General features: G+C 44.0%; 1 protein-coding gene across 1 annotated transcript in view; it reads left to right on the top strand.

Annotated features, from left to right (window-relative positions):
- LOC140468548 (uncharacterized) overlaps positions 1-18853 on the top strand; it is a 112953-nt gene that overhangs the window by 86678 nt on the left and 7422 nt on the right. The window contains exons 12-18 of the mRNA XM_072564638.1: positions 568-603; positions 1507-1554; positions 3611-3652; positions 6950-6991; positions 7752-7793; positions 8440-8481; positions 16863-16976. Of these exons, the coding sequence (XP_072420739.1) occupies positions 568-603; positions 1507-1554; positions 3611-3652; positions 6950-6991; positions 7752-7793; positions 8440-8481; positions 16863-16976 (366 nt within the window). The remainder of the gene's footprint in view (positions 1-567; positions 604-1506; positions 1555-3610; positions 3653-6949; positions 6992-7751; positions 7794-8439; positions 8482-16862; positions 16977-18853) is intronic.

The raw sequence follows: 18853 nt of genomic DNA, 5'->3' as shown, positions 1-18853 counted from the left end.
GAAGAGGCTGGCAGACTACGGTTATTTTCTCCGGAGGGCAGAGGCTAAGGGGAGAGCTGTTAGAAGTTTATTAAATTATGATGTATAAATAGGTTTGACGGTCAGAATTTTTATCCCAGAGTTGAAATGTCTTGTACTAAAGAGCATGAATTTGCAGTGGGGGTGGGGGGGTGGGGGGGGGAGGGGGGAGCTCAAAGAATGTGTTTGGGCAAGATGGTTACACAGAGTGATAGGTGCTTGGAACGCTGCCAGAAGTAATGATAGAAACAGATATGACAGGGGTGTTTAAATGGCTTTTAGATAAACCCGTGAATAAGCAAGGGATGTAGGGATATTGGCCAGGGATAGGCAGCAGGAACTTGTTTAATTTGGTGTCATGTTAAGCATGAACAGGGCCTGTTCCTGTGCTGTATGTAGCCATGCAGTTTTTAGCTGTGACTAGCAGGCAGCATATCTCTTGGGGTCCTGACTACCACACCTTCACCGTTTTCTCAGTTAATTCATTCTAGTGCATTTGGCAGCAGTGACAATTGTTAACATGCAAATGTTTTGGTGATTTGTTTTCAGGTTGACTCAGAAATTTCGTTGAAGTTCATAGCTTCGGTAAGGGCGAATCAACATTTACCAGTTGGTCAGATTGGTCAGCCTTACATACCTATTTTCTGAAAGTGCTCTTTTACCGCAATATTATTTGAGAGATCATTCTCTGCAGAAATTAGTTGTTATGTTGATCACATGACAACAGGGACTGCATAGTGATAGAGGGCAGACAGGTGGTGTGGCACTCCCTCTGTACAGTCCTCCCTGACAGTTCGGCACTCCCTCGGTACAGGGTCTCTTGTGATGCAGCACTTGCACTGTAAAGCCCTCCCTGATGGTACAGCCCTTGCCCCCTGTACAGTGTCTCTGCTCGTGCATCACTCACTCTGTACAGTGTCCATGGGGCAGGATTCCCTGTATACATTATCTCTGGTGCAACACTCCCTGTGTACAGCCCCATCGATGGTACAGCACTCACTCTGTACAGTGTCTCTGGTGCAGGATTCCCTCTATACAGTCTCTCTGGTACAACACTCCTTGTGTCAAGTCCTCCCTGACTGTGCACACTCCCTGTGTATAGACCTTCCTGATGGTGTAACACTTGTTCTATGCTGCCACCAACACAGCTGCATGCACTCTTTGCTGACCCCACCTCCCCCCCCCCCCTTGACAGTGCAGCACTCCCTCTGCACTGCCACCATGGTGCAGTTGAGTGCTGAATGGCTTCTTGGGTTTTAAGATTCATGATTGTGTCTTGCGCATCTTTATGAATGTTAGGTGTAATAATGATAATTTCCTGTGTTCACAGGTTGCCATGCAGTTCTTAGCTGTGACTGGCAGGCTACATGGTAACTTCCCAGAGTCCTGAATTACTGTATCCTTGAGTTTTTCTCAGTAAATTAATTTTAATATGTTTAGCAACAGTGAGACTGTTAACATCCAAATGTTTTCTTCATTTCTTTCCAGACTATGCTGCATCCTCTCAGACCTGAAATGTCTCAAACTCAATTTAAGGTGAGGGGGTAAAGTTCAAAGAATATGATTTGGGCAAGGTTTTTACACAGAGTGATAGATGATTTGTTTCCAGGTTGGCTCAGATATTTTGTTGAAGTTCTCAGATTCAGTAAAGAGGAATTGGCTTTTACCAAGACAGGTTGGTCAGCCTCACATCCCTGTTTTCTGAAAGTGCTCATTCATCATAAAGTTATTTGAGAGACCATTCTCAACAGAAATTGAATGTTATGTTGATCGTGGACTGCATAGTGATAGAGGGCAGACAGAACCTGGGTTTCAGATTTTGTCTGACAGTGACACCATCAACATTGTAGCTGCCTGAGTTTGCTATCTCAGCACTGAACCCCTGACGGTGCAGCACCCTCTCTGTCCTGCATCCCTAGTGGTCTAGCACTCTCTGTTACGAAGATGTGGCATGTACTGTACCTTTAAGAGAGTTACTTGACAGTACCAAGCGTTCTCAATAAGGTAACAATGTAACACTTGGTCGAAAGCTAAATTAGCTGGCTGCCTGGAAATGACAAAACAGATTCGAATTAGGCCCATCAGTTTAAATTATACCCCAATCCAGTTTGAATTGAGTATATTGAGAATCTTAAAAATCAATGACACAATCTGATGCTTTGGGTGTGGGGGGGAGGTGTACAACACTGGAGAAAATTGAACAATTGAGAGGAGAACTGCCAAGCCAATGACATTTGCGCACTGTCCAGAAAATCATTCTCTTAAAAGGTCCCTTTATCGATCAGTAACCTGTGAAGCAGTATTCCCAAGCAGAAGAAAAGACCGAAATACAGAGTAGAATGAAAGCTGCCTGGTTTTTAATCAGGCGTTTTGTTTTGTAAATTGTAATCGGAAGTTTAATCAGACTACTATTATAGAAGGGAAGGTAAAAGATAGGTTAGAGTAAGGACTTGTAAATAATTGTTAGTTAATTATTCTCTGTTATCATTTAAGAAATAAAGTTGTTATTTTTACTTTAAATAGTTCTTGGCCACTCGAAGTTTACAGATTACTACACGGGATAAATCTTTTCTGTGTTGCTGGTTTTAAATTAAGCAGGAGAGTTTACCCCGTGTCATTACACTCGCTCTGCGCACTTGGCTCCCAGACATTGCAACATGCTGAGGGAGAGTATACATCTGCTGAGATGGAAGAGGCCTTACCAAGAAAGAAAAGTCGCCCTAGTGTAGTTGCTTTCTGAAAGTGCTCATTTATCATCGTGTTATTTAATGGATCTTGTGCTGCACAAATGGGCCATTGTGTTTCCCTACATGAGAACAGTGGCCGTACACTAAAAGAGAACGGAGACTTAGTTTAACATCTCGCTGGACAGTGACATGGTTGAGATTGCAGCTCACTCTTAACCATGCGTCTGAAAACAGCATAGTGATCTCAGTGTAGAATCCTTGAGTTTGCTGTCTTAGTACTCACCCCTAGTGATGCAGCATAAAACGTGTACTACCCCACTAATAGTGCAGCAGTCCCCCAGCACTGACCCCTGAAGATGCACCCAACCTCTGGACTTACCCCCAAATTGTGCCATAGTCTCTCTTTGCTGTCCCTTGACACTGCAGTATTCTCTATATATTGCAGCCAGAGAGTGCAGTATTCCCTCTGTACTGACCTCCTGCCTGTGCAGCTGTCCCTCTGTACTGCCACAATTTGCACTGGGGAAATTGTTGGAGTCTATCATCAAGGGTAGGGTAACTCATCAGCCCAAACAGTTTCAGTTAATCAGGATGTGTCAGCATAGATTCAGGAAGGGTATGTCATACCTGACAAACATGACAATGTTTTTTGAATACGTGACAAAGCAGTAGACAGGTAATGCAATGGATGGTATTCGTAGATCACTTTGATTAATTCCTACTGTGAATCTCACATGCGCAGGAATCTCGCATGCGTAACATGTACATGTGACTGGCAGGCAACATGGTAACCTCACAATGTCCCAAACAACTACATCGTTCGCATTTTCTCAGTAAATTAATTCCAGTGTATTTGGCAACAGTAACAGTGCTGACATCCAGATGTTTGGATGATTTCTTTTCAGACAGAGTCGAGATTAGGCCTTGACAGAAAGACTTTAACTCCGGTGAGTGGGAAAAGGCTTTGTTAACACAAAGTAGACTCATTGCATCCGGAATGAGGTGGGTAAACTTGCAGCATGGGTTGGTACCTGAGATTTTGATGTTGTGGCCACTTCAGAGACTTGGGTAGAGCAGGTTCTGGGATTTAGATATTTCAGTAAGACCAGAGAAAATGGTAAACGAGGGGGTGGTGTGGCACTGTGAGTCAAGGGCAGTATTACAGTTGCAGAAAGGACATTTGAGGACTCTCCTACTGAGATAGTATGGGCTGAGATTAGAAACAGGAAAGGAGAGGTTACCCTGTTGGGAGTTTTCTATAGGCCTCCAAATAGTTCCAGAGATGTCGAGGGTAGGATAGTGAAGATGATCCTTGATAGGAGTGAGAGTAACAGGGTAGTTCTTATGGGAGACTTTAATTTTGAAAATATTGACTGGGAATACTGTAGTTCAAGTACTTTAGATAGGTCAGTTTTTGTCCAATGTGTGCAGGAGAGTTTCCTGACACAGTATGTAGACAGGCCAACAAAGAGCAAGGCCACATTAGATTTGGTACTGGGTAATGAACCTGGTTAGGTGTTAGATTTGGAGATAGGTGAGCACTCTGGTGATAGTGACCATGATTCAGTCATGTTTACTTTAGTAATGGAAAAGATTACGTACACACCACAGGGCAAAAGTTATAGCTGGGCGAAAGGCAGTTACAATGCGATTAGGTAAGATTTAGGATGCATAAGATGTGGAAGGAAACTGCAGGAGATGGGCACAATTGAAATGTGGAGCTTATTGAAGGACCAGCTACTGCGGCTCCTTGGTAAGTGTGTACCGGTCAGGCAGGGAGAACATTGTCGAGCGCAGGAGCTGTGGTTTACCAAGGAAGTTGCATTTCTTGTCAAGAGGAAGAAGAAGGCTTATGTTAGGATGAGATATGAAGGCTCAGTTAGGGCGCTTGAGAGTTACAAGTTAGCCAGGAAAGACCTAAAGAGAGCTGAGAAGAGCCAGGAGGAGACATGAGAAGTTGTTGGTGGATAGGATCAAGGAGAACCGTAAGGATTTCTCCAGGTATTAAGGAATAAAAGAATGACTAGAGTAAGGTTAGGGACAATCAAGCGTAGTAGTAGGAAGTTGTGCGAGGAGCTGAGGAGATAGAGAAAGTGTGAAATGGATACTTTTTGTCAGTATTCATACTAGAAAAAGACAATGTGGTTAAGGGGAATACTGAGATACTTGCTACTAGACTAGATGGGATTAAGGTGCATAAGGAGGAGGTGTTAGCAATTCTGGAAAGTCTGAAAATAGTTAAGTCCACTGGGCCACATGGAATTTATCCTAGGATTCTATGAAAAGCCAGGAAAGAGGTTGCCAAGCCTTTGGCTTTCATCTTTGTCATCATTGTCTATGGGAATAGTGCCAGAAGACTGGAGGATAGCAAATACTGTTCCCTTGTTCAAGAAGAGGAGTCGAGACAACCCTGGAAATTGTAGATCTATGAACCATAGTTTGGTTGTAGGTCAAGTGTTGGAAGGGTTATAAGAGATAGGATTTTTAATTATCTAGAGATGAATAAGTTGATTAGAGATAGTCAACATGCGAAGAGTAGGTCGTGCCTCACAAACTTTAACTGCTTTACCCTCATCCACCTGTTTGGTCACATTCTCAAAAAACTCAATAATGTGATGTGTATGGATTTCAGTAAGGCTTTTGATAAGGTTCCCCACGGTAAGCTATTGCACAAAACATGGAGGCATGGGTTTGAGGGTGATTTAGCGGTTTGGATCAGAAGTTGCCTAGCTAAAAGAAGACAAAGGGTGGTGGTGGATGGGAAATATTTATCCTGGAGTTCAATTGCCAGTGGTGTGCCACAAGGACCTGTTTTGGGTCCACTGATGTTTGTCATTTTTATAAATGACCTAGATGAGGGCAGAGAAGGATGGATTAGTAAATTTGCGGATTACACTAAGGTTGGCAGAGTTGTGGATTTCAGGGAGACATAGATAAGCTGCAGAGCTGGGCTGAGAAGTGGCAAATGGAGTTTAATACGGAAAAGTGTGAGATGATTCACTTTGGAAGGAGTGACAGGAATGCAGAATACTGGTTTAAGAGTAAGATTCTTGGCAGTGTAGATGAGCAGAGAGATCTCTGTGTCCAGATACATAGATCCTTGAAAGTTGCCACCCAGGTTGATACGGTTGTTAAGAAGGCATATGGTGTGTTAGCTTTTATTGGTAGAGGGATTGAGTTTCGGTAACATGAGATTTTGCTGCAGCCGTACAAAACTCTGGTGCGGCCATGTTTGGTGTATTATGTACAGTTCTGGTCACCACATCATAGGAAGGATGTGGAAGCTTTGGAAATGGTTCAGAGGAGATTTAATAGGATGGTGCCTGATATGGAGGGAAGATCTTACGAGGAAAGGCTGAGGGACTTGAGGATGTTTTTGTTAGAGAGAAGAAGGTTGAGAGGTGAGTTAATTGAGATGTATAAGATAGTCAGAGGGTTAGATAGTTTGGACAGTGAGAGCCTTTTTCTCAGATGGTGATGGCTAGACGAGAATGGAATAGTGTAGATTAGGTGGGCTTCAGATCGTCAGTGCAACATCGAGGGCTGAAGGGCCTGTACTACACTGTAATGTTCTATATTCTATTGCACTTTCTGAACTTTTATCATGATGCTGTTTGAGGGATCTTGCTGTACACAAATTATCTATTATGTTTCCCAACATGACCTATGAGAAGCACACACTGAAAGGAGTCAGATGGTCTCTTTTAGTAACTAATCTGATTGTGACACCATTGACATTGCAGCTATCCCTTAGTCATGCCTCCCAAAAGAGTGTAGGTGCCTCATAATGGATCACCTGTGCGCTGTCAGTACTGCCACCAATGGTGCTTTGCTCCGTCAGTACTGCCCCCACCTTTGAAACAGGGCAGTATGCCCTTAGTAATGACCCTCTGACAGTGCAGCACCTATTGCTGATTGAAAATGCTGCATTCCCGCAGTATAACTCTTCCAATAGCACAGAGCTCTCTTAGTGTAGACCCTTTGCTAGTGCGATGCTTCCTCAATACTGATCCGCTGACAGTGCAGCTTTCTTTCAGTATTGATCCTGGGACACTGCAGCATTCCCTCAGTACTGACTCTCCAACAGTGCAGCACTCCCTGATCACTGACTCTCCAGTAGTGCAGCACTCCATCACATTGTCCCAAACAACTGCATCCTTTGCATTTTCTCAGTAAATTAATTCCAGTGTATTTGGCAACAGTACCACTGCTAACATCCAAATGTTTTGGTGATTTCTTTTCAGACAGGGTCGAGGTTAGGCGTTGACAGAAAGATTTTAACTCCGGTGAGTGGGAAGCAGCTTTGTTAGAGTAGACTCATGGCACTTTCTAAACATGTTCATTACTGACCCTTTGACAGTGCAGCGCTCCCTCAGTACTGACCCTCCGCCAGTGCGGCACTCCCTCGGTACTGACCCTTCAACAGTGCAGCACTCCCTCGGTACTGACCCTTCAACTGTGCGGCACTCCCTCAGTACTGACCCTCCAACTGTGCGGCATTCCCTCAGTACTGACCCACTGACAGTGCAGCGCTCACTCAGTACTGACCCTCTGACAGTGTGGCACTTCCTTGGTACTGACCCTTTGACAGTATGGTGTTCCCTCAGGACCGACTGTCTTGACAGTGCAGCACCCTCTCAGTACTGACCCTCTGACAGTGCGGCACACCCTCAGTACTGACCCTCCAACTGTGCGGCATTCCCTCAGGACGGAACCTCTGACAGTGCTGTACTCTCGCAGTACTGACCCTCTGACAGTGCGGTACACCCTCAGTACTGACCCTCCAACTGTGCGGCATTCCCTCAGGACGGAACCTCTGACAGTGCTGTACTCTCGCAGTACTGACCCTCTGACAGTGTGGCACTCCCTCAGTATTGACTCTCCAACAGTGCTGCACTCCCTGATCACTGACTCTCCAGTAGTGCAGCACTCCATCACATTGTCCCAAACAACTGCATCCTTTGCATTTTCTCAGTAAATTAATTCCAGTGTATTTGGCAACAGTGCCACTGCTAACATCCAAATGTTTTGGTGATTTCTTTTCAGACCGGGTCGAGGTTCGGGCTTGACAGCAAGAGTTTAACTCAGGTGAGTGGGCAACAGCTTTGTTCACACAAAGTAGACTCATGCCATTTTCTGAACATGTTCATTACTGACCCTCTGACAGTGCAGCGCCCCCTCAGTACTGACCTTCTGACAGTGCAGGGCTCACTCAGTACTGACCCTCTGCCAGTGCGGCACTCTCTCGGTACTGATCCTTCAACAATGCGGCATTCCCTCAGTACTGACCCTCTGACAGTGCAGCACTCCCTCAGTACTGAACCTCTGACAGTGTGGCCCTACCTCCGTACTGATCCTCTGACAGTGCAGTGATCCCTCAGTACTGACCCTCTGACAGTGTGGCTCTCCCTCAGTACTGACCCTCTGACAGTGTGGCCCTCCCTCAGCACTGACCCTCTGACAGTGCAGCGCTCCCTCAGTACTGATCCTCTGAGTGCGGTACTTTCGCAGTACCGATCCTCAGACAGTTGGATGCTCCAACAGTGCGGCACTCCCTCAGTATTGACTCTCCAACAGTGCTGCACTCCCTGATCACTGACTCTCCAGTAGTGCAGCACTCCATCACATTGTCCCAAACAACTACATCCTTTGCATTTTCTCAGTAAATTAATTCCAGTGTATTTGGAAACAGTGCCACTGCTAACATCCAAATGTTTTGGTGATTTCTTTTCAGACCGGGTCGAGGTTCGGGCTTGACACTAAGAGTTTAACTCAGGTGAGTGGGCAACAGCTTTGTTCACACAAAGTAGACTCATAGCACTTTTCAAACATGTTCGTTACTGACCTCCTGACAGTGTGTTGCTCCCTCAGTACTGACCCTCCGACAGTGCAGTACTCTCGCAGTACTGACCCTCTGGCAGTGTGATTCTCCCTCAATACTGACCCTCTGACAGTGCAGCGCTCCCTCAGTGCTGACTTTCCAACAGTGCAATGGTTCTTCTGAACTGAGTGACCTGCGTAAAGAGGTTAAAAATGGATTCTTCTTGAATCCTGAGCCAAATATTTTTCTTTCAGCTTGCATCATTGAATAAGATTATCTCTGCTTAAATCTTACATTGCTGTGCTTAAAATGGACAATTTTTATTTGTTTACCCTTACAGTGAGTCATTTATTCATTCACTGACTACAAAGTACCTTGGAATCCCCTGAAATGTGCTTAATCTTCCTTTTCTTCCAGCTACCTGAATACAGAAACATTTCAACACTGTACTTAGATATAGTCGAGGAGGAGAGTGACTGTCTCAGGATTGTGAACTCTTTTTTCAGCAGGGAAATGAAGATTTTTGGTGTAAGAACCGAATATTTCTTCTCCATGCCAATTTCACCCATGTTTCAACTGTTGCTCATTCTACCTGGTTTGCTATCACTGGCTTCCTGTTCCCAATCAGAGCCAACTTGCCTTCAACAATGTGTAAAGCATTCCATTAAGCCACAGAAATGTCTGTCAGACTGAAATGCACATTTTAGAGAATGTCTGACATTCCTCTCTCTCACTCGTAATCACTGTCTCATATTCCTCTCTCTCACACATAAAACATATCTGATATTCCTTTTTCTCACACACAAAGCCTGTCTGATATTCCTGTCTGTCACGCATAAACCCTGTCTGATATTCCTCTCCCTCACACATAAACCCGTGTCTGGTATTCCTCTCTCTCACACCTAAACCCTGTTTGATATTCCTCTCTCTCACACATAAACCCCAATCTGATATTCTCCTCTCTCTCCCACACATAGACCCCGGTCTAATATTCCACACTCTCACACATAAACCCCGGTCTGATATTCCTCTCACACACACATAAACCCCGGTCTATACTCCTCTCTCTCACACATAAATCCTTTCTGGCATTCCTGTCTCTCACACATACACTCCTGTCTGATATTCCTCTGTCTCACACACGAACCCCTGTCTGATATTCCTGTCTCTCACACAGAAACCCCTGCTGATATTCATCTCTCACACATAAATCTTTTCTGACATTCCTCACTCTCATACGTAAACCTATGTCTGATATTCCTTTCTCTCACACATGAACCCCTGACTGATATTCCTGTCTCTCATGCATAAACCCCTGACTGATATTCCTCTCACACACACGCAAACACCTGTCTGATATTCCTGTCTCTCACACATAAACCCCTGACTGATATTCCTCTCACACACACGCAAACACCTGTCTGATATTCCTGTCTCTCACACATAAACCCCTGTCTGATATTTCTCTCTCTCACACATGAACCCCTGCGTGATATTCCTCTCTCTCATCCATAAACCCTGACTGATATTCCTCTCTCACACACAAACCCCTGTCTGATATTTAGATTAGATTACTTTACAGTGTGGAAACCCTTCAGCCCAACAAGTCCACACCGACCCGCCGAAGCGCAAACCACCCATACCCCTACATTTACCCCTTACCTAACACTAAGGACAATTTAGCATATCCAATTCACCTGATCTGCACATCTTTGGACTGTGGGAGGAAACCGGAGCACCCGGAGGAAACCCACGCAGACAAGGGGAGAATGTGCAAACTCCACACAGTCAGTCGCCTGAGGCGGGAATTGAACCCGGGTCTCTGGCGCTGTGAGGCAGCAGTGCTAACCACTGTGCCACATAAACTTCTGTCTGATATATCTCTCTCTCACACATATACCCTTGACTGATATTCCTGTCTCTCACAGATAAACCCTGTCTGATATTCCTCGCTTTTGCACGTAAACCCTGTCTGATATTCTTCTCTCACACACACAAACCCCTGTCTGATATTCCTCTCTCTCACACAAGCCATGTCTGATATTCCTGTCTCTCACGCATAAACCCCTGTGTGGTATTCCTCTCTCTCACACATCAACCCCTATCTGATATTCCTTTCTCTCTCACACAAACCGCGTCTGATATTCCTCTCTCACACACATAAACCCCTGTCTGATATTCCTTTCTCTCTCACACAAACCGTGTCTGATGTTCCTCTCTCTCACACATAAACCCTGTCTGATATTCCTCTCTCTCATACATAAACTGCTGTCTGATATTCCTGTCTCTCACACATTAACCCCTTTTTGATATTCCTGTCTCTCACACATAAACCCTGTCTGGTATTCCTCTCTCTCACAAAAGAAACCCTGTCTGATATTCCTGTCTCTCACACATGAACTGCTAGCTGATATTCCTTTCCCTCTCACACATAAACCCTGTCTGATATTCCTTTCTCTCACACAAAACCCCCTTTCTGATATTCCTGTCTCTCACACATGAACCCCTATCTGATATTCCTCTCTCTCATACATAAACTGCTGTCTGATATTCCTGTCTCTCACATTAACCCCTTTTTGATATTCCTGTCTCTCACGCATCAACCACTGTCTGATATTCATCTCTCTCACACATGACTCCCTGTCTGATATTCCTGTCTCTCACACGCATAAACCCCTATTTGATATTCGTGTCTCTGACACGTTAACCCCTTTCTGATATTCCTCCCCCTCACGCACAAACCCCTGTCTGATATTTCTCTCTCTCACACATAATCCCTGTCTGATATTCCTCTCTCTCAGATATAAACCCTGTCTGATATTCCTGTCTCTCACACGCATAAACCCCTATTTGATATTCATGTCTCTGACACATTAACCCCTTTCTGATATTCCTCCCCCTCACACACAAACCCCTGTCTGATATTCCTCTCTCTCAGACATAAACCCTGTCTGATATTCCTGTCTCTCACACGCATAAACCCCTATTTGATATTCGTGTCTCTGACACGTTAACCCCTTTCTGATATTCCTCCCCCTCACACACAAACCCCTGTCTGATATTTCTCTCTCTCACACATAATCCCTGTCTGATATTCCTCTCTCTCAGATATAAACCCTGTCTGATATTCCTGTCTCTCACACGCATAAACCCCTATTTGATATTCGTGTCTCTGACACGTTAACCCCTTTCTGATATTCCTCCCCCTCACACATTAACCCCTTTTTGATATTCCTGTCTCTCACGCATCAACCACTGTCTGATATTCCTCTCTCTCATACATAAACTGCTGTCTGATATTCCTGTCTCTCGCACATTAACCCCTGCGTGGTATTCCTCTCTCTCTCTCACATAAACCCCTATTTGATATTTCTCTCTCTCACACATAAACCCCTGCCTGATATTCCTCTCTCTCACACATAAACCCCTGCCTGATATTCCTCTCTCACACACATAAACCCCTGCGTGATATTCCTCTCTCTCACACACAAAAACCCCTGATTGATATTCCTGTTTCTGACACACAAACCCTGTCTGATATTCCTGTCTCTTGCACTCAAACCCTGTTTGATTTTCCTGTCTCTCACACATAGCCCCCTGTCTGATATTCCTGTCTGTCACGCATGAACCTCTGTGTGATATTCCTCTCTCTCACACATAAACCCTGTCTGATATTCCTGTCTCTCACACACAAACCCTGTCTAATATTCCTCTCTCTCATACATAAACTGCTGTCTGATATTCCAGTCTCTCGCACATAAACCCTGTCTGGTATTCCTCTTTCACACATAAACCCTTGTCTGATATTCATCTCTCTCTCACATACACCCCTGACTGATATTCCTATCTCTCACACAGAAACCTTGTCTGGTATTAATCTCTCTCTCACAAGAACCCCTGTCGGATATTCCTCTCTCACACATAAACCCCTGTCTGATATTCCTGTCTCTTACACACAAACCATGTCTGATATTCCTCTGTCTCACACATAAACCCTGTCTGATATTGCAGTCTCTCACACAGAAACGCCTGTGTGATATTCCTCTTTCACACATAAACCCCTGTCTGATATTCCTCTCTCTCACTCACAAATCCTTTCTGATATTCATCTCTCTCACACATACACCCCTGACTGATATTCCTGTCTCTCACACAGAAACCTCTGTTTGATATTCCTCTCTCTCATACATAGACCCTTTTCTGATATTCCTTTCTCTCACTCACAAACCGTGTCAGATATTCCTCTCTCTCATGCATATACCCGTCTGATATTCATCTCTCTCACACATACACCCCTGTCTGATATTCCTGTCTCTCACACATACACCCCTGACTGATATTCCTGTCTGAAAATGTGTTGCTGGAAAAGCGCAGCAGGTCAGGCAGCATCCAAGGAACAGGATAATCGACGTTTTGGGCATCAGCCCTTCATCAGGAATGGATGATTGATATTCCTGTCTGTCACACACAAACCCTGACTGATATTCCTGTCTCTCACAGATAAACCCCTGTCTGATATTCCTGTCTCTCACACATAAACCCCTGTCTGATATTCCTCTCCCTCACACATGAACCCCTGACTGATATTCCTGTCTCTCACACAGAAACCTTGTCTGGTATTAATCTCTCTCTCACAAGAACCCCTGTCTGATATTCCTCTCTCACACATAAACCCCTGTCTGATATTCTTGTCTCTCACTCATACACCCCTGTCTGATATTCCTTTCTCTCATTCACAAATCATTTCTGATATTCATCTCTCTCACACATACACCCCTGACTGATATTCCTGTCTCTCACAGATAAACCTCTGTTTGATATTCCTCTCTCTCATACATAGACCCTTTTCTGATATTCCTTTCTCTCACTCACAAACCGTGTCTGATATTCCTCTCTCTCATGCATATACCCTGTCTGATATTCATCTCTCTCACACATACACCCCTGTCTGATATTCCTGTATCTCACATATAATCCTTCACTGATATTCCTTCTTCTCACAACACCAAGTTTTGGTTTTTCCCACTTTCTCTCTCACACAATTCCTGTCGCGTCAAATTAAAAGTTCCTGCCAGGCGCTCGAGCTGCTCTGTCATTTGAGGGTCAGTTGAGGGGAGAGGTTGAGAAGGAATGTCCTTCACTGTAGCCTCAGGAATCAAACTTGTTTGCTGTTACTCTGTATAACAAACCAGCTGTCCAGCCAACTGAGCTAACTCAGATGTATCATAATGTCTTTTCGAGCACACCAACCTCTGATGGTTCTCTCCAGTTGTGTCAGATATTCTCTCTGTCACAGAGCTGGCCTGATATTTCCCTCTTTCACAGATGAAAGCTATTTCATATCTCTCTCTTGCTGACATGGTTCCGTCTGCTATCCTCCCATAACTTTAAAATCATGCCTGATATTTCACTGTTTCCCACAACAAACCCGAAATGACGTTTTTTTCTTGATCTGTCATTGAAATGTAAGTACATCGAGTCTGTCTCAATAGTGCAGATCATGACTAACCATGTCCTTAATATCATTTTCCCTCACTTTCTTCACATTTCTTATGACATTACACTCCAGAAGTCAAACCAGTTCTATCTCAAACTTGTTTAATGATTGAGTTTTCCCAGTCCTTTGGGGAAGAGAATTGTGAAGAGTTACCATTCTCTCAATAAAGAAATTCCTCTTCATCTCAGTCTTAACAGGCCTCTCCCTTCCCTTTGAGATTATGGCTCCTGGTTCCAGAGGTAATACACATTGAAATCCTATGTATATTCATCCTTCAGTCATAGAGTCCTAGAGATATACAGCATGGAAACAGACCCTTCGGTCCAACCCCTCTATGCCGACCAGATATCCCAACCCAATCTAGTCCCACCTGCCAGCACCCGACCCATGTCCTTCCAAACCCTTCCTATTCATATACCCATCCAAATGCCTTTTAAATGTTGCAATTGTACCAGCCTCCACCACCTCCTCTGGCAACTCGTTCCGTACATGTACCACCTTCTGCGTGAAAATATTGCCCCTTAGGTCTCTTGTGTATCTTTGACCCTCTCACCCTAAACCTATGCCCTATGGTTCTGGACTCCCCAACCCCAGGGAAAAGACTTTGTCTATTTATCCTATCCATGTCCCTCATGATTTTGTAAACCTGTATAAGGTCACCCCTCAGCCTCCGACGCTCCAGGGAAAACAGCCCCAGCCTGTTCAGCCTCTTTCTGTAGCTCAAATCCTCCAACCTTGGCAACGTCCTTATAAACCTTAGGAGACCAGACTTGCATGCAATATTCCAACAGTGGCCGAACCAATATGCTGTACAACTGCAACATGACCTCCCAACTCCTGTACTCAATACTCTGACCAATAAAGGAAAGCATATCAAACGCCTTTTTCATTATCCTATCTACCTGTGACTTGACTTTCAAGGAGCTATGAACCTGCACTCCAAGGTCTTTTTGTTCAGCAACACTCCCTCGGACCTTACCATTAAGTGTATAAATCCTGCTAAGATTTGCTTGCCCGAAATGCAGCACCTCGCAGTTATCTAAATTAAACTCCATCTGCCACTTCTCAGCCCTTTGGCCTACCTAATCAAGATCCTGTTGTAATCTGAGGTAACCTTCTTTGCTATCCACTACACCTCCAATTTTGGTGTCATCTGCAAACTTACTAAGTATACCTTTTATGTTCACATTCAAATCATTTCTGTAAATGACGAAAAGAAGTGGAGTCAGCACTGATTCTTGAGACACTCCACTGGTCACAGGCCTCCAGTCTGAAAAACAACCCTCCACCACCATCCTTTGCTTTTTTTATTTGAGCCAGACCTGTATCCAAATGGCTAGTTCTCCCTGTATTCCATGAGATCTAACCTTACTAACTAGTCTCCCATGGGGAACCATGTCGAACGCCTTACTGAAGTCCATATAGATCACATCTACCACTGTGCCCTCGTCACTCCTCTTTGTTACTTTTTCAAAAAGCTTAATCAAGTTTGTGAGACATGATTTCCCACGCACAAAGCCATGTTGACTATCCCTAATCAGTCCTTGCCTTTCCAAATACATGTACATCCTGTCCCTCAGGATTCCCTCCAACAACTTGCCCAGCATCGACGTCAGCTCACTGGTCTATAGTTCCCTTGCTTGTCCTTACCGCCCTTCTTAAACAGTGGCACCACATTTGCCACCCTCCAGACTTCCAGCACCTCACCTGTGACTATCAACGATACAAATATCTCAGCAAGAGGCCCAGCAATGACTTCTCTAGCCTCCCACAGAGTTCTAAGGTTCACCTGTTCAGGTCCTGGGCATTTATCCACCTTCATGCATTTCAAGACATCCAGCACATTCTCCTCTGTAATATGGACATTTTTCAAGATGTCACCATCTAGCCCTTGGAAAAATTTTAAAGTTACAATGAGATCACTTCTTGTTGTTTGAAATTCTGCAGACTCAGACTCAGTTTCCCATTCTCCCCATGTAAACATCCCACCATCCCAGGGATTAATCTGGTAAACCTACATTGTACTCCCTCCCTGGCAAGTATTTCCTCTACACACTGCTCAATATGACGTCTCACTAAAGTTCTAGACAATTGCGGTTGTATTCCTCTGTCCTCAGATTCTCTCAAAATGAATTGTTTTCCTTTATAATAGCTTTCTGCACCTACATGCTACCGTTTAATGATTTCTCAAGAAAGCCACTCAGATTCCTTTGGAAATTGGCATTTCCCAACTGATAATTATTTAAGAAATATTGTCTTTCAGTTTATTCTGCCAAAGTGAATAATCTGCCTCTATTTACATTATATACATTTGTCATGTTCCAACCCATTTACTTAGCCTGTCAAAGTCCTCTTGAGGCTTCTTTGCACCTTCCAAACAGCTTGCTCCCTCTTCCCTGTCCCCTTCTCGTCCCCTCAACTCAGTTTGGTGCTATCAGCAAATTGGAAAATATTATAATTGGTCGGCACATCCAAGCATATATATAAAAAATATGTATTTTTTATATGTATGCTTGGATATATATGCTTGCACTGACCCTTTCTGTACTCCACTAGTAACAGCCTCACATCCTGAGGAACTCAAACAAATCCTGCCTGATATTTTCCTGTCACGCACAAATCCTGAATGGTTTCACACCTCCTCTGTGTTATAGTCTCAAGTTTTCATCTGTCATGAACTCTAACTAATGTTTCTCTCTCTCACCCAAATCCTGGATGATAATTTCTATCTGTCTCACCCAGGAGTTTTTGTTGCTAAACCTGTACTATTGTCATCCTGCCATTTGAGTAACTTAACATTCTGGTGTGGAATTACAGCTGAACTCTTCTTCTCTTGCAGATCACCGAGATAATGATTGGAATCACTCAGGTGGTGTTCAGTATTTCCCTGAATTTCACTGAAAGTTACATCTTTGCTGTTTTAATCGGGATTCCCTGGTGGACAGGAGTTTTGGTGCGTTTGTTTTCTTATCGATATTGACAAATCACTCAAAAGGCCAAGGAAATTCACAAGAGCAAAAATAAGAGTATTCAGTGTGATCACTGCTGGTTTCTCTCTCGCTTCTACTGTTTCACCCAAACTTCATAACCCTTGGCTCAGAGTCGAAAGAGCTCAGCCTTTGAATAAACACAATCGTTGAATACCCCTGAATCTCCAGGCTAGAGAATTTCAAAGATTCACAGCCCTGTGAATACGGGAATGTCACTTCATCTCAGTTTTCAAAGGCCAATTCTGGAACACCTATTTGAAGACCTTAAACAAACTGGAACTCATTTTCTCTATGAATGTAACTTAATGGAAGGTGTAAAGTTCTCATGGTGTTGACAAGAGGAAATATGCTGCCAGACTTACTGAATATTTTAAGCATTTCCTACATTCATAACTGATTTTTAAAATCCACAATGTTCTTCTCAGCTGTCATTGCAGAGACATCATCTTTTTCCTTCAGTCATGCAATGTCAGCCTCTAGCTAGGGCTGGCATTTATTTCCTGTGCTGAATTGTTCCAAAGAAGTTAGTGGTGAACCACAGTCATTGGGGTGTTGATTAGAAAGAGAATTCCAGAATTTTCACCTGACAAGTGAAGGAATGTAGATGCAATTCCATGTCAGGATGATGCGTCGCCTGGAAGGACAAGTTGTATGTGGTGGTATTCCTTTGCTTTTGCTACCTTTGTGCTCCTGGGTGGTAGAAATGCCAGCTTTGGAAAGTCCCTTGGTGGTTACTGCTGAATATCTTGTAGACGGTACACAATGCTGCCAGTGAGTGACAGTGGTGAGGGAGTGAATTTTCTAAGTAATGGGAGGGGCTCCAATAAAACAGGTTGCTTGTCCAGGATGGTGTTGAATTCCTTGAGTGTTGTGTGAATTGCACCCATCCAGGTCTGCTGGAGAGGACTCCACCGGATTTCTGACTTGTGCTTTCTAGATAATGATTAGGATTTTGGAGAGACAAGATGTGAGTACTCACACAGAATCCCTAGCCCCTGACCTGTTTTTGCAGCATGGGTAGTCCAGTTCAGTTTCTGGTCAGATACAACACTCAAGTTTGTTGATAGGGAGACGTTCAGTCATGGAATGCCATTGAATATCAAAGGGCTATGGTTAGAATCTCTTGTTGGAGATGACCTTTGTGTAGCATGCATGTTACTTGCCACTGATCAGCCCAAGCCTGGCTGCTGTCCATGTTTTGTTGCTTATGAACATGAGCTGCTTCAGTATCTGAGGAGTCACAAATGGTGCTGAACATTGTGCAGTCATCAGCGAGCATGGACACTTCTGATCTTATGCTGGAGGGAAGGTCATTGATAAAGCAGCTGAAGATCATAGGGCCTCAGACAAGACCCTGAGGAATTCCTGCAATGACATGCTAGTCTGAGATGACTGACCTCCAACAACCAACTTTCTTCGTATCAGGTACGGCTCCAAAAAACTGAGAGATTTCCCCTGATTCCTACCAACACTGGTTTTGTTTGGGCCTCTTGATGCCTAACCTGTTCAAGTACTGCTTTTATGTCAAGGGACAGTCACTCTCACCTCACTTGTAAAGCTGTCCATTTTTGTAATGAGGTTGGCAGTTTAGTAATCCTGGTGGAACTCAAGCTGAGCACCAAAATGTTGGAGCCATTTGAAAACCGAGAAGGCATGGATAAAAGATCCAAATAAATCCCTTGGGGAATTGTGAAAAATTTTGTTCACTCATAGTGGTGAGATGTAGAACTTGCTACCACAGATAGTGATCAAAGTAATTTTCTTAATATGTTTATTCAAGGTATGTGGAGGTAGCTGCCTAAATCAGTATTTATTATTCCTTCCTAACAGCTGTTGGGAA

This window comes from Chiloscyllium punctatum, chromosome 47 (genome assembly GCF_047496795.1).
Source record: "Chiloscyllium punctatum isolate Juve2018m chromosome 47, sChiPun1.3, whole genome shotgun sequence".
Classification (NCBI taxonomy): domain Eukaryota; kingdom Metazoa; phylum Chordata; class Chondrichthyes; order Orectolobiformes; family Hemiscylliidae; genus Chiloscyllium; species Chiloscyllium punctatum.
This window is presented reverse-complemented; position numbering and strand designations above follow the sequence as displayed.